This window comes from Tasmannia lanceolata, unplaced genomic scaffold (assembly GCF_043159265.1).
Source record: "Tasmannia lanceolata isolate RefF3 unplaced genomic scaffold, GAP_Taslan_0.1 ptg000012l, whole genome shotgun sequence".
Lineage (NCBI taxonomy): Eukaryota > Viridiplantae > Streptophyta > Magnoliopsida > Canellales > Winteraceae > Tasmannia > Tasmannia lanceolata.
The window spans coordinates 35,741,254-35,765,689 of record NW_027518689.1 but is presented as its reverse complement, the minus strand read 5'-3'; the positions used below and the strand labels follow the sequence as shown (position 1 = coordinate 35,765,689).

The 24,436-nt window shown below is 39.9% G+C and overlaps 1 protein-coding gene across 1 annotated transcript; it reads left to right on the top strand.

The window, feature by feature from the left end:
- The first annotated feature begins 11,654 nt into the window (after window positions 1–11,654).
- Window positions 11,655–19,372, top strand: LOC143888005 (subtilisin-like protease SBT3.9). The gene is made up of 10 exons (XM_077392276.1): window positions 11,655–12,283; window positions 12,360–12,451; window positions 15,887–15,984; window positions 16,072–16,221; window positions 16,295–16,950; window positions 17,083–17,183; window positions 17,273–17,515; window positions 17,593–17,707; window positions 18,414–18,609; window positions 18,696–19,372. The coding sequence occupies exons 1-10, from the start codon at window positions 12,155–12,157 to the stop codon at window positions 18,917–18,919; spliced, it is 2,004 nt and encodes a 667-aa protein (XP_077248391.1). The 5' UTR covers window positions 11,655–12,154; the 3' UTR covers window positions 18,920–19,372.
- The last annotated feature ends 5,064 nt before the right edge of the window (window positions 19,373–24,436 follow it).

Genomic DNA, 24,436 nt, shown 5'->3' with positions numbered 1-24,436 from the left:
GGTAAGCTCACGATTCATCAATAATCCTAAAGGATAACGGTCACGCTCAATATATTCTGGGTAAAATCCGGCAGCATAACGACTGTGCAAAGGGATGTGGTAAGGTAAGTACATGGTTTAGCTACCAGCCTAAAAAGATGATGACCACATTCAGGACATTTAGAGAAAATCCGGCAGCATAACAGCTGTACAAGGAGATATGGTACGGTAAGCACATGGTTTATCAATAACCCTAAAGGATAATGGTTACGCTTAAGGTTTTTTGGAGAAAATCCGGCAGCATAACGACTGTACAAGGAGGGTCTCGGCAACCAAGCATAAAGAATACGCCGACAAGGTCAAGATGAAACATGGCTCTCAGCAAGAACACACTCTATTAGTGATAATGGCAAAGTAGACTCATAATTGGCATGCAGAGCGATCTGATCGAAATCGATCAAAGGATCAAGCTTAGGGAAGATAGATCATGGCTATAAAGATAATGATGTGAAACCAATGATCTGATCATGATCCAAAAGACGGATAGATGGGGAAAAAATAGTAAGATTAAGGAGGAAAACCTAACTAAGAAGCAGGCCCTAATCTAGTAATAAATATATATACATATATATACATCCTAACCAGGGGCACCAACCCTAGTCTAATCTAGCAGAGTCAAGGAAGTCTTGACTCACGACAGACTGATGAGTGTACTAGGACCGCATTTGTAGCCACACGAGGTGAACTACCCTAGTCTATAAATAGGTCAAGGCTCCTAACTCTAGGCTCCACATGTGTAGGCAACACATGTTCTTCCCCATATGAATGCAATATATATATATATATATAAACACGTGCACTTCCTAGTTGGATTTCACTAAGTCAGTATGTATATACATAATATATAAAACAAAGTAGGGCTCCGGACTCAATCTATCGGGTACTATGCGTATGAACCATACTTAAATATGTATAATAAAAGTACGCCCAATGTTATACATAGTATGCTTCATTGCTCATCGGCTGCTGTAAACACAAGTACGCCTAGTGTTTACGGCTGCAGCACCGACGCATAGCTTGGTAATAGATACAATAATCCCATCCAGGTAATGACTTACCATCCGGCATGTACTGTATCTATCCCATGGAGCCAACAATAAAAAATAATGAAAGAAATAAAGAATATGATAATGCATGTTGTGGAGTGTGTGAATCCCTCGTTTTATTTACGCACCTACTTGGTGCCCCTGGATTCTAACGGAAAAGGTTCTCATTTAAAACGATTTTAATACAAATTTCTTCAAAATTAGTAAAAATGGCATTTTTACAGAGTTGGGCAATGTTCCAAGAACTCCCTAGCAGAGTCGCCAGCCTGTGGACCCCGATCCCGAGGACGGTGGGCGAGGGACACGAGATCCCGCGCCGATCCACTAAGATCTCCACAATGTGAAGGAGAGCTCTACCAAAGAACTCTCGAAATGGTGCCACTCACAGCATGGGTGGCGATATAAATGAGATACCTCTCGATTCAAGGACTAGCTCGGAACCGAGATGTACCTATAACAAAGAAGAGTCGCCATCCAAGGAAGTAGGCCCTGGATCCCATGAAATACTCTGTTACAACGGATAACCAGAGATACACAAGTCCGTGCCTGGTGACGAATGGGGAAGGTGTTAAGCGTCCCCAATTCGCCCAAGTGCAAGCACCTGGTCTCTTATGCCATTTTTAATTAATTTTGAAGAGTTTTGGGCTAAAATCATGTGAAATGGGAACGAGTATCCCCGAGAAAACGTCTATCTAAGCATGCATGACCCGGGGATGGGCAAAAGAAAATAAACATCAAAATCCTAACTCACCGCATCTAATCCTAATCCATCACATCTAGGAAAGCAGTAACATCCGCACGCACAGCTACAACTAAGCAGATAATCAAGATAAGATGAATAAGTGCTACAACTAAGCAGGTAAGAGGACAGATAAGCACAGCAGTGAACTACCAAAGCAATAGAATAAACACACTAGCATGCGAGCCTATGTAAGAGATAATGCTAAGGAAATAATAATCAATCTCATGCTAGGAAAGTAAATAAGCTAACAGTAGCACATAAGAAGTCAAAGATAAACACACAATGAGCTAAAAGATACAGGGAAAGAAATGAATCGGAAAATCAACGGTACATGAGGACCGAGAATGCCAGGGAGAAGAAAAGGGAGCGTACGATAGGCTCAGGGAGCAATTCTAATGAATCAAGCTCAGCGATCCTGATCCGCTAAAGATCGGATAAGTCTCACGATCGTCATAGCCTATCGTTGGGCTCAGCGAGGACAATCCCTGTGAAGGGGCCACGCTACATCGTCGCTCGTCCCAAAACCCGATAAAACGTCGGAAAACCGATAAAACCGGAAAACCACGATCAAAATCGGAAATGAAATGAAAGGAAGGCTCCGAGTGACCTGGCAATTACCATCCTTGCCCATTTTGGTTTTTGTATTTTTGAGAAAGCTTGAAAGATATTTTTTTTGAAGGGTTAAATGATTTTATTGAAAAGTTTGACTGAACTTGGGATGACGGTCCCAAGCTGCCTACGTACCCTGTGGAAAGGGATCAAGCCAACGTAGTTCGAAACAGCTTTTCGAAATACGCTTTGAGAGTTTTTTTTTATTTTCTTGGATTTTTGTTATTTGATTTTTATGAGTTTTTATCCCTTTTGATTGAAATGGGGTTTTGGCTCAGGAGGTTGCCGTCCGTCGTCGCCTAAACCCGACGAGTGTTCCCAAGATCGATGGGGATCCCGAAATCGTCAAAGCAATGAGAAGCACAGATAGGATCAATGGCACTGCTAGCATCTAGTGGTGTGGACATAGAGAGTTGGATATTCATAGTTCCAAAGCTATCCCAACTTCCCACATGATCCAAAGGAAGACAATTGACAGAATCAACAAGTTGCAGGCAATAAACACAACTAACAATGTTAAATGATGGAGTTCCAAGGAGAACCACATTACCATTACGATGAAAATTATTTCACTTCTTATTTTGCACTTAGTCACCTGAGCATAATTTCAGTTCTTTGTACCCGATTGATCTAATTTGATCTAATTTGAAAGAGACAAAATAAGAGTAGCTCCAGCTCAAAGCAATTATCGAATAAAAAATATGCCCATATCCATATCCCTTTCCTAACAAGGCCCATAGATTTAGGAGTAGCTCACATATACGCTTCTCTTAAAAAAATTCAGCAAAAACAAACGAGAAATCCCAAGAAATCCAGAGAAGAGTGGAACATTGAGCAACCCAAGAGGATTAGCATGAGAAACTGAATGGAAATTGAAGCAGAGTCCATGAATAAAAATCGATATGCTGGAAAGAATAGCCTCAGAAATCAAACAAGTATAACAGGCACACTCTATATATGAAACAAGAAATTAAGAAAATGGAATTACCTGAAATTTAGGACAAAATAGACTCTGACTTTGGATTTAGATGCTTGCCGTGCTCCGAAACCGAACCCGCTCTTTGTTTTCGGAGATGACAAATGTTATATGCCGATCTCCCACCTCTCTCTCTCTCTCTGTTGATATTCTTCAACAAAATGAGGGAGGCTTCCCTGCTTATCTCAAAAACAAGTTTTGGGATCCAACGAGAGGGGGGAGCAGAGATGACGGAATGGGATGGGCTTTAATAGAGAAAGAGAAAGAAACAGGGTCTATAGATTTTCTTGATTTGATTTTTAAAAGAGGGCTTGCAGAGAGGGTATTGGACGTTAATGGTGGAGATAGAGGTGGAAATGAGGGTGGGTTGCAGAGGGATGGTGCCGGAATTAATGGAGGTGGTGGAGGATGGTGGTCGGAGACGATCGTTGATGGTGGTGGTGATCGGGTATGGGGGGTGTGGGTTTCGGATCTACAGAGATGGCGGAACGGGGAAGGTAGATGTGGGTTTCGGTTTTTGGAGGTACAGAAAAAAGGGGTTTCGGTTTTGGGGGTTGAGGAAGGTGAAGGTGGAGATGGAGGAGGGTTTTCGAAGGGTGGTGTTGGGGTGGAGATGGAGGTGGAGGATGGTGGAGGTGGTGGTGCCAGGTTTGGAGTACGGTGGCTGAGGTAAGAGGGTTTGGTGGTGGAAGGGTTGGGTGGCCGGTGGTTTGAGGAGAGGGTGGCGGCTAGTGGAGGTAGTGGTCGGAGAAGGTCGTGGGTTTTCAAAGATTTAAAAAAATAAATAAAAATGAAATGGGTTTGAGAGTGATGGTTGCAGAAATGGAGGTGGCTGAGGGTGGTGGTGTAGAGGAGGGTGGAGAAGATGGTGGTTGACGGCGTAGATGGAGGTGGCAGCAAGATGAAGATCCTTCTTCCCTCTCTCTGCTCCTCCCTCTCTGTAGCTCCTCTGTTGTTGTTTTTTTCTCTTTGGTGGTGTCGGTGGAATGGGGAAGATGGTGGAGGTAGGGTCGGAACTCCGGCGAAATGGCCGGAGATGGGTCTGGGTCGGAGAGGGGTATGGTGGAGGTAATTGATGGCCGTGGAATGGATGGAGAAGGAGGTTGGAGTGCGGTGGCTGAGGGAAAAGGGTTTGGTGGAGGGTGGTGGTTGATGGTGGTGGTGGAGTTTGTTTGGCCTTTCTCCCTCCTCTGCTTCTCTCCTCTTTTTTTAGAAAAATCTCCTCCTCTGCTGTTGTTCTCCTCTTAGAAAATGGGGCTCCCCTTTTTACCCACGAGACTCATTTTTTTTATAGCTAGGGTTGAAACCCTCTTCTAATCTCAGCCATCCATTCCCCTTTTTGATGAATTGGATCATCCCCACCCTTGATTCCTTATCCCTCTTGCCCTAATTCTATCCTAGAAACCCTAAAACCTAGAGTGCCTAGCTGATCCAAGCCCTACACCTCATCTCTTTAATCTAATGGCCTATGTTTGTGGCTTGTAGAGAAAAAAATGCAAGCTTCCAAAAATGCCCTCCTTAGAGGAGGATTTTACACTATTATCAACATCCCCATTACCCCCTTTTTTATTTGCTTTAATGGGCACCCATGCTCGGCTATCCCACCCCTTTTTTATAAAGAGAATGCCCTCTCTTTCTTCAATGGACAACCCCCCCTTTTTTTAGCGTACTTTCTACGCTTAAAGGGGGGAAATGATATTGACAGAACCATATTTTGATTTTTGCACAAACTCGACTTGTCTTTTCTTCATGATATCCTCTTACAGGGCACCTTGGGAACGGTGATGACCAATGACGAATTTTTTGAACACCGAGACGAGAAACAAGATGGGCTAGCGAAAATGCTATTTGGAGCTTAGTGGCACAAATGGGAGAACGTTAAAACCCAAAACTCACGGGTATTTTGTAACTCTTTCAAAATTTTTGCAAAAATGAGATAGAGGATCAGGGCAATTGAACGGAGGATGCCAATGGGGTTCAGAGATCACCCAGGCTTTCAAACGATTTCCAAAATATATGGAAATGGGCATTTTTAGGGTTTTCGGGTTTGATTTTTTCAAAAATTTTGAGATTCGGTTCCGGGATCTCGACTCAACTTCAGGATTGGGATTTTATTCGATTTCGAGAATTTATTCGATTTTGGGGAAAATGGTCCGGTCAAAATGGGGTGTCTACAGATGCCCCTCTTTGGCAGAGGGTGCTTGTCGCATGAATGCCAAAGCTGAAGAGACAACACATTTTGATCGGCCCAAAATTTCAAATGAAAAGATACAAAAGGGATTGGATTTTTTATTGAATGGCAATTTGGACTTTGAACAATCAGGCAGAACCCACACGCATTGAAAATGAGGTTGGGATAATCAGGCGGAACCTTCACGCCTTGAAAATAGAATTTTTAGTTAGGCGGGACCTTCGCGCACTAACGGGAGATTTGGTTGGGTGGAACCTTCACACGCTAACCACATGGAAGCTTTGTTATGCGGAACATTCACGCATTAACAAGCAAAGAATATTTGTTATGTGGAACTTTCACACAGTAACAAAACGGGAAAGCTTTGCCTACAGAATGTTTTTTTTTTTTTTTTTTTGAAAAAAAACGAATTTTTGCTAACTGTTAATACTCAGTATCCAGTCCAAAGAGCGTTGCTTGGCCACCTAAGCCCTTCTTTGGATTGCAAGGACTTGTTAGCAAAGTTTGGAAAGGAAAAGCACTAATTGTACACACATAACTCGAACCGTATTCATTTTTTTTTACGTAGCAGCTCCTTCAGTTTATGATAATATCTAGGAGTGTCAACGGATCCACCTATGTCTTAGTCACCATCCATTGAAATCTCTCAGTTGGATCGCTTCGGAGTGTTTTTCAGATCCTACTTCCCGTGTCTCGGTCATGACCCATTTCAAATTGGACCGTCTATCAGAGTGCCCTAGTAGCTACTACTTAGATTTTACATAATTAAAATTCTCAGATAGGCGAGTGCAAGGGTGACCTGCAACATTAGAGAAGGAAATGAAGAGAGTGACTCCAAATTTGAGAGAGATAAAAAAAACGTATTAAAAGCAGGAATCGTTCAAAAAAAAAAACATTTGGCTTATTTTTACTAAAATACTCCTGAAATAACACTTCAAGTTATAAAAAGTTAGAGGGTATTTTCATAAAATAATAAAATAAAATCGGATTTAGGATTGTCCCATGAGCTTTTGTTAGTTGTCTCGATTTGATCGGTAACAATTTCGGATCCTATAATAGGCTCCCGAAATGTATCTATGGGCCCACATAAGCATTCATTTGCAAGGTCCCATCATGGATGGGGTGTTTACCAAAACTCAGCTCCATTGGATCATCTTAGGGTGTCCATTTGTGGATGAGAAAATGGACATATATTGTTTGTCCACAAATCTGCCCGTTTTTTCACCCCACAAATTGAAGGGCTAGGTTGATCCAATGGAGCTGATTTTTGGTACACACCCCATACATGATGGGGCCTTTCAAATGAATGCTTAGGATCAGTCCAAAAATATGGGCCCACCATATTTCCTGCACTCGAGCGCATATAGGCTTATATGCGCTCAAGCGAAACTGTTTCCTCTTAATAAAATTTTTATACCATTAAAAAAAATGGATTATGAATTTACCTTACTTGGGCAGTTCAATTGCAATGCCTTCTAGATACACACCTCCAAGTGTCTCTTCATTTTTTCAAGTGTGAGCTTCACGAATTTTCAAGATGATACCCCTTGAAAATTTGTTCCCTATAAATATAGTTCTTAGTATTGGTAGAGACCTAATGGGTGTGGGATCCAATAGAATTAGTTCTCTGATTTTAATTTTAGGTTCCAACTACAACTCTATAGTTTTAGCTTACTAATAATCCTATTTCATACAAATCCTTTTTTATTAAAAAATTATTCATGCAAGACTTCTAAAATTAAATTAATTTCCATCATGTCAACACAATTTAATTAACATCCAAAGTGTAGGGAATTAATAAGTGAGCTCCTTTTTACATAAGATTACTAGAATAGTCTATTCCGCCACACAATATTACAGGGTCATTAGGCATGAATAAAAAATTATCATCTAACCTTGAGCTACGAAAATTTCATATCCATGGTTCTCATTAATTAGACTCCACAAAAAAACTAATAAATTTCTTTTGATAAGATATCTTATCAAATCCACTAGTCATAAGTCTAATTTATTTGAGAAATAATCTGAATATAATTGCTTCTATACAAAGATGATGTGTTAAAACTATTTAAAAAAGAAAGAAAGAAAGAATGCATTCGTTAAAAAAAGGGAGTTGATATTTCCGCTCCCATTTTAGACCAATCCACTCCAAGTTACTTTTTCACCCTAGCAAATGACAAGAACACCCTTATGGCATGTTCTGTTATCTTCACATGCCAAATTTGCCCCTGATTGCTTCGAGCAATGGCCAACGTCATAAGCCACAAAAACGTATCGAGGGCAGCGCGTATCGAACGGTTAGGATCATCCTATCGAGAAGGTTTTCCGGTATGGACTATCAACGGTGGGATCAACAAATGAACGGCTTAGATTATCCAAATAAGTATTGAGGGCAGTGCGTATCATGTAAAATCTCAGGTATAAAAGCATTGCTTTGGCAAAAACCCTAATTTCATTGTTTTGGGGACTGAGGAGTTGCAGCAAAAATGGTATTCGTCTAAAACTGATTACTCTTTTTCCATGAAAATTCCTGTTTTTGTTACACTGATTTCTTTAATCCGTCTCTTCATCATTTTTTCTCCTTCTCGATGTGTGTTTATTTATATGTATTTCTTTTTAATATTTATTTATATGTGTGTTTCTGACCATGAAAGCTTGTAGAGATAACTTATACTGAGAATGATTATATGTTGTGATTTTATTTTGATGGGCCATGGCTTTCATGAGCAGAGCACATAAACTACCATGTGCGTCCTTCGCCCTCTCTATCTCGCCATGTTCGTCCTTTTGATTTTCTAATTTGGTCTAACAAAAATGGAGCAACGTTTTTCAACGGAAGGAATTTCGGAGCTCACTGAGATCATCGAGCTCGTTAGCACTAATAGCTTAGAACAAATTGCAGAACTCTATCAACCATCTATTCCTTCATATGTCAATTTCAATGGTAATTTGTCTTCACTTTTTTTGTACTCGTACACCCTAGTTTTTTTTTTCGTAAATAAGCTGTACATTTTTCAGTTTAAGGGTTTAGGGCTTTTCATATTTCATGTTTTAAAATGATAACTTTCCTCATAATATCTTCGGAAAAAGGGTCCAATTTGAGTTGCTATATATAATCGGTTGGAGTTTTGATTTTCGTAAATAAGTTGTACATTTCAGTTTTAGGTTTTAGATTTCATTCTTCTCTTGCTTATAAATATCATGTATGAAAATGAAATGAAGACAAATGTTTTAGGATTGGCCCAAACAGCGAGTGAAAATAGGTGGCTCTCTTATGAACTTTAGCATACAAAGACATGACTATTGAGTGAGATTAAGCTGCTTGTTGATTTTTATACATGCGTGTACTTTCCGTTGATGTATGAAAATCTGTGGCTGCTAACACTGGTTGTACAAGAATTTTGTTTACTTTTGCACAAAACTTTCCTATTTACCCTTTTGATGCATGAAATAATGATACCCCACCAACAACCAACCAACCAACAATTTCATCTGCTTTTTTGTCTTTTACTGGAAATAAATAAACATATTATTTTTGTTGATGCATGAAAATATATTTGGCAAGTACTAAAAGAAATAACGATCTCTTCTAGATTTTCTAGTAGGATACCCCACCAAAAACGGGTTGAAGCAGTCATTGTTAAGATAACAGGGGCAAATTTGGCATCAATGTGTTTTTGTGGCTTATGACGTTGACCATCTGCTTAAAGCAATCAAGGGCAAATTTGGCATGTGAAGATAATAGAACATGCTACAAGGGTGTTCTTGTCATTTGCTAGGGTGAAAAAGTAACTTGAAGTGGATTGGTCTAAAAGGGGAGCGGAAATATCAGCTAGATGGAGTTAAAAATGAGGGTAGTGCCTAAGAAAAAAAATAAACCAAAAACAGGTAGATATTGTGTGTATGAGAATAATAGGAAAATAACATGACAGAAACAAGTTTTTGAGAGATGAAGAGGATTTCAAAGGGAAGGCCCTCTAGAGAGACGCATTCCCAAATAAAAGAAATGAAAATCCATTTTTCTTAAAAAAGAGCAATTCTAAGATTTGAAATCTAATCCACCCACTAATAAGTTTTGGAATTGGCTCCTAATTCCGGAAATCAAATCCAGCCAGTAGTATGATTTGGAGCTTCGGAGCTGGCCCCATAGATATTGCGGGCTCTTAATTTAATATCCATTGTTTCAAGGGGAAATAAAGAACTGAAGTAAACATAAAAGCATACAATCAATTCATAATTAATGACCACAAAACCTGCTACACTTTTCAGCAGGTTTTGTCTTCATTCATGAGGTGGCTGCTCTCACATGCAACAGGCCATCCGCGAAATGCCTTGTGCGATGGACGCTAGCAATTCCCTATCCATCGCTGAAGCCATTTTGCAGATGGCCTGTTGCATGTGAGAGCAGCCACCTCATGAATGAAAACAAAATCTGTTGAAAAAGAAAAGTGGGCCCGTGTGGCTGCTCTCACATGCAACAGCCTTCAGCGATGTGAATTTTACAAACAATGCTTGAAATTTCTTTGCAAACAACATTTTTGAGGAAATCAATGAGACAGATAAATAAATGCAAGGATCTTTTTCTGTGATTTGATTGGATGCAATGCTGATAGTAACTAACATTTACACCCCCTGCTTTCAATGATGGTACTCCTCTCTAGGGCTGCAAATGAACCGAGCCGGCTCGCGAACATATTTGGATTCAGCTCGTTAAAAGCTCGGCTCGGGCTTGTTTGTTTACTAAACGAGCCGAACCCGAGCCCAGAAATTAGGCTCGCCAAATAAACGAGCCGAACTTGAGCTTTGTATAGTTCGGCTCGGAAAAGCTCGCGAGCTTCTTAGGCTCGGTTCATAAACGAGCCGAGCCGAGCCTAGCTTCAAAGCTTGGATTATGTTTGTTTTTTATATATAAAATAAAAGAATGTGGGTTGTTTATCACAAATGAAAGTTTGGCCAAGTGGTTAAGGCGTTGAATTTGAAGGGTCTTGGGTTCAAATCTCACAATTGTATGTTTTTAACATTCTTGAGACGAGCCGAGCCGAGCTTTCTCGGATATTTCACGAGCCAAGCCGAGCTTTTTCAAAAACTAAACGAGCCGAGCTGAACACGAGCCTTCATAAAAACCAAATGAGCCAAGCCCGAACACCCCAAAGCTCGGCTCATCTCGGCTCATTTGCAGCCCTAGAGTCCTCTCTTCATTTCACACTTCTCTAGTTGGGATATAATAAATCCTAAAGAACTATGACCCACCGAATTAATATTAAAAAAATCTTAATGCTGCCACCTTAGAATTTGCTTTGGCTTGCATTGATCTATGATTCTCTTGATGTTACGTGCCTAGATGGGTCCCACTTAGGGTGGAATAAATTAGTTTAGATATTAGGAATTTGTAGGATTTGCTTTATAGTTGTTTGGTATGTGTAGGAGTCTTAGAGATAAGGATTAGGGTTATAGATTGGCTTGGGTTGGAGCTTTTGGTGAAGTGGTCAAGTGGGTTTTCTATACATAACATGCAACTAGTCTTTTTCAAAATAGAAATTGTATTTCTGAGCACAAAGGAGGACTGATCCTTCTCTCGAAGCGGGTGGAGAGGCTGATCTTCCCTCTGAGAAGATCAATCATGTTAGGAACCAATTTGGGTTCATAACACCTAAGTGATATCTGTTTAATGAAATGGAGAAACGGTGGAAATGAGGCGAAAGAACATATAGATTTTTATGTGGTTATGTGTGTGATGACATAATGAGGTCATGGGTGATATCATTTCCATGACGAGATGGACATTTTTGTCAGAACAGGCCGAGTGGAGATCAGTTAAGTCAATGCACTGAGGAGGCACGATTGCTGGTGTTCATTTAAAGTAATTTTAATGGTGTGACGACCTACTAACTTACCACTTAGGCCTTGTAGGAAATTTCAGGAAGAGGAAAACTTTTCTGAAAGGGGAATGATATTTCCCCCCTCTGACGGATAAAATCCCTTGTAGGATTTGCTTTATAGTTGTTTGGTATGTGTAGAAGTCTTAGAGATAAGGATTAGGGTTATAGATTGGCTTGAGTTGGAGCTTTTGGTGAAGTGGTCAAGTGGGTTTTCTATACATAACATGCAACTAGTCTTTTTCAAAATGGAAATTGTATTTCTGAGCACAAAGGAGGACTGAACCTTCTCTCGAAGCAGGTGGAGAGGCTGATCTTCCCTCTGAGAAGATCAATTAATTTGGGTTCATAACACCTAAGTGATATCTGTTTAATGAAATGGAGAAACGGTGGAAATGAGGTGAAAGAACATATAGATTTTTATGTGGTTATGTGCGTGGTGACATAATGAGGTCATGGGTGATATCATTCCATAACGAGATGGACATTTTTTCACGTGAAAGTTGAGAGATGAATATCCCCCACCACCTGGGGCAACTTTTTGACGTTTTATTTTTTTGTGGCTGTGTCAAAAGTGGCGATAGTTTTCCATAGTGAAGCAACATCTGCCCTGATTCTATAAATGGCCGGTAACCATTTCAACAATGGTAGAAATCTCCAAAACCCAAAACACTGATGACAATGGCTGCACATTTATGTGGTCGGAGAGAGGCTCCCTCGACTCGGTTACTTGCGGTCTTTTTAATCTTTTCCGTCCATCTTCAGTTTCAAATCTCTGTTGCATTTGTCAGGGCAGTAAACAATGTGAGTGTCTTACCACTTTGCTTTTAGTTTGGATCGTTTCTATGTCATTAATTTACTCAACGTTTATCTGATTCAGGTGTACATTGTATACATGGGAGAGAAGCAGCATGAGGATGCTACGGTTATCGAAAATTCTCATCATGAGATGCTAGCATCCTTACTTGGAAGGTATAGAGTAGAAGTCACTATCCTCTTAATATAAAAGATTACAGTGGAGAATGGCTCACCACATTATAATAACAGCTGAGCGACTTTAGATTGATAATTGTGTGAAACAACCAATTACTCTAAAAGCTTAAGCTGTTAAAGTTGTTTTGATTTAACCATGTATAGTTTGATACTCCCCCTTACGTGCGGCCCCAGTCATACTTTTTTTTTTTTTTTTGATGGGTAAGCTGGGGTTAGGCAGACCCCGACTAGATATATTAATAAGAAAAAGGATACAACAATGAGAAAAAAAAAACAACCCCTAACACAACCGAAAGGGGGAACCGAACAGAAAGCAAAAGGGCCAATGGACCAGTAACAAAATAAACATAGAGGGGCTAAGAGCCTACAAAATGACGAAATAACTCAAGAAGGCGCGCAACAAATTTCTACCCACAGAAGACCATCCTTATCCAATCCTAAGAGGAGAATTGGAGACAGAGGGTAAAATGCATCCGGAGGCCGGGCGGAGGAGGAAGGCCGATGACTTTCCCTTTTTTCGTTGGACTTTTTGCCAGATTTCGTTCCCATTTGAATTATCCAAGGTTGCCATATGATTTGCTATGCCCTGATCCGAAACCATAGTGCATCCTTGGGAAACCTTGGAGCTGTTGCCATCACTGATTCTATCCAAAAGAGGTTCGGATAGGGCTGAAAACTTATTGCTAATAGAAGGACTTCGCGCTCGAGGGACTTCAGATACCATTAGGGGTTTTACCACATTGTGATTCGAGGCAGCATGCCCCTCAATGGGATTCCGGGCAATTTTGAAGTGTCAGAACCAAGGGGATTTTTTGGCCTCCATACCTGCTTTGAAAGAGGAGCTTGTTGTCCAGAGTGAGAACTGCATTCACTAGATTTGTGACTGAAATCTTGGCATTTACAGCAGGCCTCTGGTTTCCAATCATAAAGGATTTGCTGCACTATAACTCCAGAGGTAGTTCTAAGTTTGATACAGTCAGGGAGGGATTGACCAGCCTTAATTTGGATGCACAATCTAGCATAATTTAGCCTGCTTGACTCATCTGTATGAGAGTCCATATAGAGGGGATTTCCAATAACACTAGCAATCCTACTTAGAATGTGGTGAGTCCAAAATTTCAAATGAAGTCCCGGAAGACGAATCCATACCGGAATTTCAGAGAGTTTCTTTTTCTCTAGAGAGACTTCAGGGGACCATCTTTGGAGGATTAGTGGTCTTCCTCCAAAGGTATGGTAGCTGGTTTCAAGGACCCGAATGCAGTCTTCGGCTTTGGAAAACTTGAATAGAAGAAATCGATCTTCTAAAGTGGCCTCAGTCATACTTACTACATCTTCGCCCCATCTCCTTACATTACTAAAGTTGCACTCCATATACTATGTCTTAGTCCTACTCAGTCTAAAACCGTTGGAATGAGAGATTGAAGAGGATGTTAGCCACAAAATAAGAGCAGGTTGGTTGAAGTGGAAGCATGCTTCGGGCAGAGACGGAGCCAAGGGGGGCGAGGGGGGGGGGGGGGCAGTTGCCCCCACTAGATTTTTGCCAAAAAGTTTTGCCACTATAATTTCCAAAATATTGCCTGCCCCCTTGGATTTTGCCGAAATGTCCGCCTCTCTTTAATTTCCAAATGAAATCTTGCCCGCCCTCCCTAGGATTTTGCGGAAAAGTATGTCCATCTTTAATATCCAAACGAAATTCTGTTTTGGAAATGATTTCCTTTCAAGTTTATCTCTCCTAAGATATCTCTCCTAAGCGAAAGTATGTCCATCTTTATCAGGTATTTAAGGCATTTCACCTTGTTTCCAAAAACAGCTATTTTTGTGGCATTTTTAAAGCATTTAAGATCTTCATCTCTACCGTTCATTCTAAATTTCAACACCTAATATGTCTAGGCATCTAGGGTCCAAAACCAAGGTACATTTGGAGTAGGAAGGAAGGGTAGAAAAATATTTAAAGGGAGAAAAATAAGTGTATAACAATATCCATTTTTTATGGTGTGTGGGAGGGAGTAAAGTCCACTATTTTTTCAAAAAGTAAGTTGGGCCCACTTCATAGGATGATCCAAACCGTTCATTTGTTGGGCCACAACCTCAATAAATTGTACTTGTAAATCATCTCCATAGGATGACCCTAACCCTCTGATTTGTAGAGGGACTGCACATTATTTAAAATTTATAAATCTGAGGTTAGGATCATCCTATGGAGATAATTTACAGGGTACAACTTATTTACATTGTGGCCAAATCCAACAAATAAATAGATTGAATCATCTTATGAAGGGGGCCCACTGTACTTTTTGAAAAAGACAGGACTTAAACCTCAAACGCCGTATAAAATCTCCCCTTGTTCTATCCATGAATCCTATTTCCATATTCCAATTTTATTTTTATTTTTTATAAAAAATGTCATAACATAGAAGCCCCAGTTGATTATTACAATACACAAAAAAACAAGAGAAAGATGAGTGTTTTCATCACTAACTGAGGTCGAGAAACAAATGTGAATGAATTTTTTTTTAAATTAAAAGCAATTTGATTTAAAATTTATGTCAACTTTTGATTTTTTTTATAAATTAAAAGCACTTTGATTTGAAATTTATGTCAACTTTTGATATTTTTTTACTTTATATTAATTTAGTAATTGTTATAAAACCACCATCATTTGCCCCCTCTACAGCAAATTCCTGGCTTCGGGAGTTCTCTGCGACTGTAAAATACCTACCAAGTTGAAGGTAAAGTTTTATAAGATAGCTGTGACGCCTGCCATGTTGTACGGCTCAGAATGTTGGGCCACCAAGAAGCAGCATGTGCATGAGGTGAGTATAGCGAAGATGTGAATGCTTAGATGGATGTGCAGCCACACAAGGTTAGATAGAAATAAAAATGAAGACATCGGTAAAAAGATGGGGGTGGCACCAAATCTGGAGAAGATGAGAGAGCCCTGCTGAAGATGGTTTTGTCGTATCCAACGTAGGCCTTTGGATGCTTCAGGGGGAAGAAGTGACTCGTGCCAAGTTGATGGAGTAAAAAGAGGTAGGGGCAGGCCGAAAACAACTTGGGTAGAAACAGTGAAGAAAGACTTGATGGCTAGAACATAATAGAGAACATGACCTTGGATAGGAGAGAATGGAAGAAAATGATCCATGTGGACAAACCAAACTAGTGTCAGGATTAGACTTAGTCAATGTAAGCCGGGTAGTTTCTTTCACCTTCTTCATGAAAATTTTCTAAAGGATTCATTAGCCGACCCCAACTAGTTTGGGACAAAGGCTTAGTTGAGTTGAGTTGTTGGGTTTTGAACCCAGGACGTGCATGTGAGGCATTAGCTCTAATACCATGTGAAACAATTAATTACTCTAAAAGTTTAAGTTGTTAGAGATGGTTTTATTTAATCATTTATACTTCAACAAATTGCAGCAAAGAAGCCGCCCAAGGTTCGATAGTGTATAGCTACAAACATGGCTTCTCTGGGTTTGCAGCTAGACTAACACAGTCTCAAGCAGAAATTGCGGCAGGTAAGTTCGACCAAGTGTAGCTCTATGCAACCATAAGCTTACCATGGTTTTTATTTTTATCGGATGCTTATGCCAAAGATAATACAGAGCACCCTGGTGTTCTCCGGGTGATACCAAATAGCATTCACAAACTCCAAACAACTCGGAGCTGGGATTTTCTTGGGCTCCATTCTCAATCTCAACTTTTATCAGACAGTAAAATGGGTGAAGGAATCATTATTGGTGTTATAGATACAGGTATCATATAAAAAATCAGTTGCAAGTTTATATTCATTGGAACCTTTCTGTAAATTGCTTCCAAAATGTGCAGGTGTCTGGCCTGAGTTGGAAAGTTTTAGCGATAAAGACATGGGTCCGATCCCATCTCACTGGAAAGGGATTTGCCAGCATGGACAGCTCTTCAATTCCACCAACTGTAATAGGAAACTGATTGGTGCACGGTGGTTCTTAGAAGGGGTAATGGACGAAAGTGGAAGAATAAAAGACATTACTGATGATTTCTTATCCCCGCGAGATGGTAACGGGCATGGAACTCACACAGCTTCCACAGCTGCTGGCTCTCTCGTGAAGAATGCGAGTTATAGAGGGTTAGCTAGAGGGGTCGCTAGAGGTGGTGCACCGCATGCCCATTTAGCAATTTACAAGGTTTGTTGGGCCGGTGGGAGATGCAGCGATGCGGATATTCTTAAAGCATTTGATGAAGCCATACATAATGGAGTAGATGTCATATCGGGGTCACTTGGAGGCGCAGTTCCTCTCTTTCCTTACGTAGAGCATAATGGAATTTCAATCGGTTCCTTTCGTGCAGTAGCAAAAGGGATCATGGTTGTTTGTGCAGCTGGGAATGAAGGTCCTGCCTCTCAGAGGGTTGGTAATACAGCCCCATGGATCTTAAATGTTGCAGCCACTACCATCGACAGGGCCTACCCAACAGCCATTACACTTGGAAACAATCGCACTCTCTTGGTAATGCGTAGAACACTCATACATTACCGTTCTATATTGCTCCAAAAGTAAAGATTACATGTCATTTGCTTCTCTGGAACGAAAAGTATACAATACTAACCATGTTTTTACTCTTGGCAATGTGGGTTGCAGGGTCAATCCATGGACACTAAAACGAACAATGGGTTCAATGGACTTGTATACTCAGAACAAATCGCTGCAGAAATAGAAGAAACTTTTGCAGATGATGGAAGGTGATCAGTTTTTTTACTTTCTCCAACCTACCTTTCCAATTCAATAGTTCTACAACTCTTCTGTTTTAATGACGCTCTACGTTTTGCAGCAAGGGATGTAAGCTTGGAAGTCTCAATGCTACATCAGCAAAAGGAAAGGTTGTCCTCTGTTTTTCAGTAGCTGATAATCAGCATCTTACCACTGCAGCTGCATCCGTGTTTGCAGCGGGAGGTATTGGCCTCATTTATGCACAGCCAACAAATAACCTGCTCACTTCATGTGAAATTATTCCATGTATTATGGTAAATTATGAAGTTGGGACAGAGATAGTGTCCTACATCCTTAGGACAAGGTAAGCATATCTTGAAATGATATGAGAGATTCTATATTGAACAAAATAGTAAGTAATCAGATTCATTCTCCGTGAAGGTCTCCAATCGTGAAGTTGGGCCATCCCAAGACTGTTATCGGGAAATTGACCTCCCCAAGAGTAGCATATTTCTCATCCAGAGGGCCAAGTTCCATATCTCCTGCAGTGTTGAAGGTATGGTCCACCTCCAAGTGTATCCCATTTTCCTTTTCTCTGTTCGAAATCCCATTGGACTCCAAAATGCTTATTGAAATTAAGGAGAAAAGAACGCCAAAAGGATTGTTTCAACACCTATGCAAGTTCAACAGATTATTTGGTGATTTATTGTAATAAAGGATCAATTGTTACTTCAATTTAAGAGGTTCCAAAACTTAAATCACTTCTGTTTAATAACAATTTATACATTATTCTTGCTCCCATTGACAACTTAAATAGATGGCTCAGTTATAAAGTGCTACATGATAAATTTGAAGAGATCTCAACAAACGGGAATTACAGCTAAAGTGGTAGATTAATAGGTGTAAATGGGCAACACTGGAGAATCATTTGGAAAATAAATGAGTTTGACAATATTGGCTTCACTGGAGAATCATTTAGGGAAAAAAATGATTCTGACAGTATTTGTAACATACCAACTCATGAGATTTGATTTTGCATTTTGAAAACATAAACCATACATGAGAAATACAGCTTAGCATTTATTTATTTTCTTTTTTCCTTTTTGAAATGAGAGATACAGCTTAACATTATTTTCAACATTATCAAATACTACCAATAGAGGAATGTTATTCCCCCCCATAGTTTGTAAATTTTTCGTTCATTTAGTACCTCAATATTTCATGATCACCTAATATATATGACCGGTTTTCAATCTTTGCAGCCTGATATAGCTGCACTTGGTGTTAGCATCTTGGCTGCATATCCACCACGTAGCGGTACAGAGGACTGGGATGGGTTTTCATTCGATACAGGAACCTCAATGGCTTGTCCACATGTGGCCGGAATAGCTGCCCTTAACAAATCCTTGCACAAAGATTGGACTCCTGCAGCAATAATATCGGCAATTGTGACCACTGGTGTGTCTCATTCCCATGGATTACTTTTCCAATTCCAAGCTTCTTTCATTTTGGAATAAATACCTTTTTATTCAAAACTTCTGCAGCCTCCCAAACCGGCACGGATGGAGAGATGATAGTTGTAGAGGGAGGTAATCACAAGCCAGCAGACCCTTTTGACATAGGCGGAGGTCTTATCAATCCCAACAAAGCAACAAATCCAGGGCTTATTTATGATATGAGGACGGGGGACTATGTTCAGTTCCTCTGCTCCATGGGCTCCACCAACTCAGCCATTAGCAATATTACGAAGGAGGCAACCTCCTCCTAAAAAAATAGACATTCCATACTGAATCTGAACCTGCCATCCATCTCAATCCCAAACGTTAAGAAGACCATGGCAATCTTGAGAACTGTAACAAATGTGGGTCCGATCAATTCTGTCTATAAAGCTTTGGTACAGTCTCCACATGGCATTAAGGTGGCAGTCAAACCAGAGATCCTATCCTTCAATTCCTCCATCACAAAGATACAATTCAGAATGACATTCTCTTCTACACGAAATGTGCAAGGAGATTACTCATTTGGAAGCTTAACTTGGACCGATGGAGAGCATTTTGTTAGAAGTCCAATAGTCGTCCGTGATGTAAAATTTGAGTCCTACGTAGGCATGTAAAATGTCTAGAAACTAAGCAAGAGAATAGTTGAGTCATCGAATAAGAGTGTATCAGTATTGTAATGTTGAAATTGACTATGAACATGAACGCTAGAGGTAATTCCTTTCCATGTTGAAAGCCATGGTCCATGTAATAAAGCACCGGACATCAGCCATCACAGCCAGCATGAAACATCAATAAACTCCTCTCTCACCATATACGAAGCAATCGATCACCACTAAAAATGGTTTCAAAGGGTTGCAAAACGTTCGGAACCAGTTTTACTTGGGCTAAAACCCTAAAATATTTGACTCAAAAACCAAGTTGAAAAATCAAAAGTTTTTGAATTTACACTATACCTATATGATACAGATGCCAGATGCCAAAACTGACCCAAAAAATGGATTCAAATTGGTGCAAAACCTCCAGAACCACTATAACCTGGCCAAAAATCTCACAAAAATTGGCCAAACCGAGTCAAACACAGATTTGGGCCGTTTAGGCCTATGGGCCGGTTCAGGTCAGGTTGGGCCATGCGGTCTGGTGGGCTTAGAGGGTCTACTGGGCCCTTTTTAATTGAAAAGCCCGTCGCGGATCCTTGATGGGCCCGCGCGGCCCGGTTCGGCCCGCCAAGCCCGACACTATTCATCGTCTTCTTCATTAAAATAGTGAAAATTCCAGCAAAATCCGAAAAAACACTCACAGTTCGATTTATTATTGCGACTTCGTTTGAAGTCCGATTGAGGCTCACAATAAGCCGTTGGACTCGTCTCTCGACGAACTTCGCAACCACGCCAGAAAATCTCCGGTCGGACAAGCCGGTCGCCGGCGGCACACTGTTTTCCGGCAAGGTCCAAAACTTCCCCAAAAGTTAAAATTTTCATCTTTAAATCGCCGCCAAACACAATCCAGACATCGGATCGACGAACCGTTTGTTGCGTTGGATTCATGGGAACACAAGCAACGTTTTAGTGCCATTTAATCATCGATCCGACTCCAAAATTAATGGCGGCACTCAAAATACAAGTTTTCACAAACCCTATTTCAATTACTTTTAATGCGATTTTCTCGCCATTTTCTCGCCGGAACCGTGGCTCTGATACCACATGTAAGTGTTCGATACAATATGAACACCGGCAACGGATCTTAGCGATTCAACATTGAGAAAATCACATGTAACAATATGGAATAAATTGAAATGAGAAAAAGACATACCAGAAGCTATGAATCTTATTTTTCTTTCTCTTAAGGTTTCTCTTTGCTACACAATAGTCGCTGATGGGGATCGGTTTCCTTTCTCTTCAAGCGTGGATTCTCAAAGTTTGGAAACAAATTCGTTGTGTGCAAATAGGACCCAAGAGTACTTTTTATAAGCGTTTGTGGGAAGAGATGCGACTCCTCATCGCGCCGATCCCTCTCCCCAAACGTCTCTTTATGTTTATATCTTTTCACATAAAGTCTTTTCATTAATGACTTTTCACAAAAGTAATTAACTAACCAAATGATCTTGACCGTCGATCTTGCAAAAGCCACATCCACCGTTAGGATTATTTCCTAACAGAAACATCAATAAACTCCTCTCTCACCATATACAAAGCAATCGATCACCACTTTTTCTTTTTGTTTTTGTTTTTTTTTTGGAACAGCCATAATTTATTCAAGAAGCCAATGAAAATCCGAACTAAAATAAAAAAAAAGCAGAACTTGCCCAATCACCAATGAATCAAGATGTGGGACTGTAAAAGTTCAGAATTGTATGAAAATTATGAAGAGAACCCAATGAAATATTGGGTGCATTATTTTTGTTGAAGTGTAAATGATTAAATAACATCAACTCTAACAGCTTAAGCCTTTAGAATCATTGGTTGTTTCACAATATTTATTGAGGCTTTTACAGGAGGCTAACATGGAAGATATGAAATAGTGCATAACTATCTAAAACTAGCTCATTAGTCTTAAACCTGGAGGTCGGAGGTTTGATCCTAGCTTACCTAACTCAAAAAAAACCTAAAACAATTGAGATTTGAAATTCGAAATACGTAACCAAAAACTAATTGCTAAGCTGCCAAATCTACACCCTAACAATCCAACCGTCAGATCTGTCTAGATTTGATCCGATATATTCTAACAAGGAAATATGATGATAGGGAAATGTATTATCTAAGTGGTTGCATGGAGAAATCAAGAGATCATGTCCACACCTTAATAACTAGAACAATTCCAATCTCCCATTGCAGGATTTTAATCAATGTTCTCCATTTCCAGCTCATCCTTGTCTCAAATCAGTGGACCCACACATTTTGGATAATGAGAGATGATTTTGAGTCCAAACCAGATTATTGGACTCACGATGTGTTTAATTTTGGGTCAAAAATTCCCAAATTCCGACCGCAGCTCCACCCTATCAACTCATAAGTTGGCTTTAAATGGACCCACGTGGGCCAAAGAAGGGGTCAAGCTTTGCTAAAACAGTCCTTTGAGACAATAGGTTTGACCCCAATTGACCCAAGAAAAGAAAGAAGGAATGATGGATGGCACCAGGAGCAGAGGCCCTCCCTCCACTTGCACCATCAATCATATACGTCTCCTTTGCATGACATAACTGTTGCTCCACTCTTAACACGTTCTGATAAAAGTACCATTATCTTAATGGAAATTTCATCACCCTCTTTACCTTTTATATCTTCTTTTGCCTTATCTTCCCCATGTCAGTGCAGGCAAGAGGAACAAAAAGCCCGTGAAGATAACATAAGAAATTCTACAATGCCAGGCACTCGTAAAATAAAATGATATCCCTATTGTTAATATTGCTTTAAATAAACACCATCAATCATGCCCCTCCTAAATGCATTGACAGAACTGCTCTCCACTCTTACCGTGCTCTGATAAAAGTGTCTTTATCTTCGTGGAAATGTCACCACCATCCCCACATGACCTCTTTATATGTTCTTTCACCTCATTTCCACCATCTTTCCATTTCATTAAGACTGTTTGGATTGCAAGAAAAACATTTTTGATGGATATTTTTTTCTTGGAAAATTTCCTTCAATTATTTACAGGGAAATGATATGATTATGGGTAATTTAGTGGGATATCATCATAAATTGAAGGCCCTTGAATAGGGTTGGTTGATGTTATCTTTTTTCATGTGTGAAACAGTAGGAAATTTTAGAAACTTTTTTCCATTCCAAGCTTTTCCAGAGAAGAAGTCCTGCAATCCAAACAGTAATGAGAATCAGAAATCAATGAAAGATCACTGCTGAGAATAGAAATCAATGCAAGCCAAAGCAAGGAAACGCACGTGAAGAGAACACAGGTAGTTCTACAGTGGCAGCATTCCTTAAGGGCCGTTTGGATACCTCAGATTTTGTAATTGGATTTGGAATTGAGTTTTCAGTACAAAATGAATAGATCTGCCTGTTGACTTTTTATTCAAAAGTCTTTTTGTAATTCAATCTTACAAAGGGGTGCTTTTAGTCTTTTACATTGGTTTGCTTTTTGCTTTAGGGCTTCTCACTCAAAGTTAGAGCTTCCCTCCAAAAGGACTAAAGCCATGAGAAAACTTTAGTCCTAGATGGGAAGTATGAGAGGGTGAGAGTGGCCATATATATACTTTCACTCTCTTAGTCTTGTGAATGAGAAAGAGGTCATGAGAATCCTACGCGCACGGATCACCCACTTGGGTCCGGTGGGCTTTTGGTATTACCACACACGCGCGCCGCCCGGCCCGGCTCGGCAAAGCCTTTTTATTTTCTTTTATTTCTTTTCTTTTTCTTTAATCATTATTTAATACTTTTTACCGTTTGAGATTCCTTAAATCTTGGTTTTGTGACCGTTTGGGAAACGTCTCTCACGCACTAAAAGAGTGCGACGTTTCATCCCAACGTGTCTCTTATTTTTCTATAAAAAACGGTTTTACAGAGATAGAAAGACACACAGAACGGATTCTTCTTCTGCTATCTTCTCTCTGGTTTTCCTTCTGGTTTTCCCCAACCTTTCTGATCAAGGCTTTTGGCACATATAAGCAAATTGTTAGGCATCCGGGCTGCGTGAGTGCACACCCCTGGAGCGAGAGTTGTTGTATCCTGGAGGCATACGCCGTCACGCCCATCTGCACCGTTGATTCGTCATAGTGGGGGCGAGATTTGCCTTAAGGACAGCGAAGATTCTTCGTGCCTCAACTCGATAAGTGATCTAACGATTTGTTCTTCCTTTACAGTTTATTATTGCAGAAAATTGTTACTGTTGAAATCTGCTTTTGGAGTTACCAGATTAATTTCGTATAAGGTATTATCTCATCCTAAATTACAGATTTGCACATCAATTTTTATAACATTCTTAAGGCAAATCTGTACGATCTGTGATCTGTAATTTGGGATTCCGATTATTGGAAATTAATCATCATGACTTCCCAAACCGAAAGACCAGAAAAATTTGATGGATCGGATTTCGGTAGATGGCAAGAAAAGATGCGATTCTTTCTGACCTTTCTGAACCTAGATTATATCTTGAATGCTCCTGAACCATCACCTGATGAGGAAGAACCTGCAAGAACCCATCTCTCTGAGAAAAGGAAAAGAGACAATTATCTCTGTAAAGGCCATATACTGAGTTGTCTCAGTAATCAGTTGTTCGATGTATTTTTCAGAATTGAGTCTGCCAAAGAGTTGTGGGAAACTCTAGAGCAGAAATACCTGGTTGAAGCCGCGGGTTCTAAGAAACATCTTATTGGAAAATATTTCCGATATCAGATGATAGATGGAAAATCTATTATGGATCAAGTAAATGAGATCCAGTTGATTGTTTCTGATATTCTTGCTAGAGGTATTAAAATAGAAGAACAGCTCCAAATTGGTGCAATCATTGAAAAATTACCACCTTCATGGGAGAAATTCCAAGACACCCTTCTGCATGACAGAAACGATTTTTCTCTTCAAGATCTATTTGTATATCTTCGAACTGAAGAGGAAAACCGTTTCAGAAAACAGAAATCAAAGGCCTATGAGTTTAACTCTAAGGCAAATCTCACTGAATCTTCATCTGGAAAGAAAATCTATTCTAAACCTGGGTCTGGATCTGGAAAAGGAAATTTCAAGAAAAATAATAAGGACTTCAAGAAAAAGAAAGGTAACTGCTTTGTGTGTGGGAAAGCAGGTCACTATGCTAAAAACTGTCGCAAAAACGACAAGAAG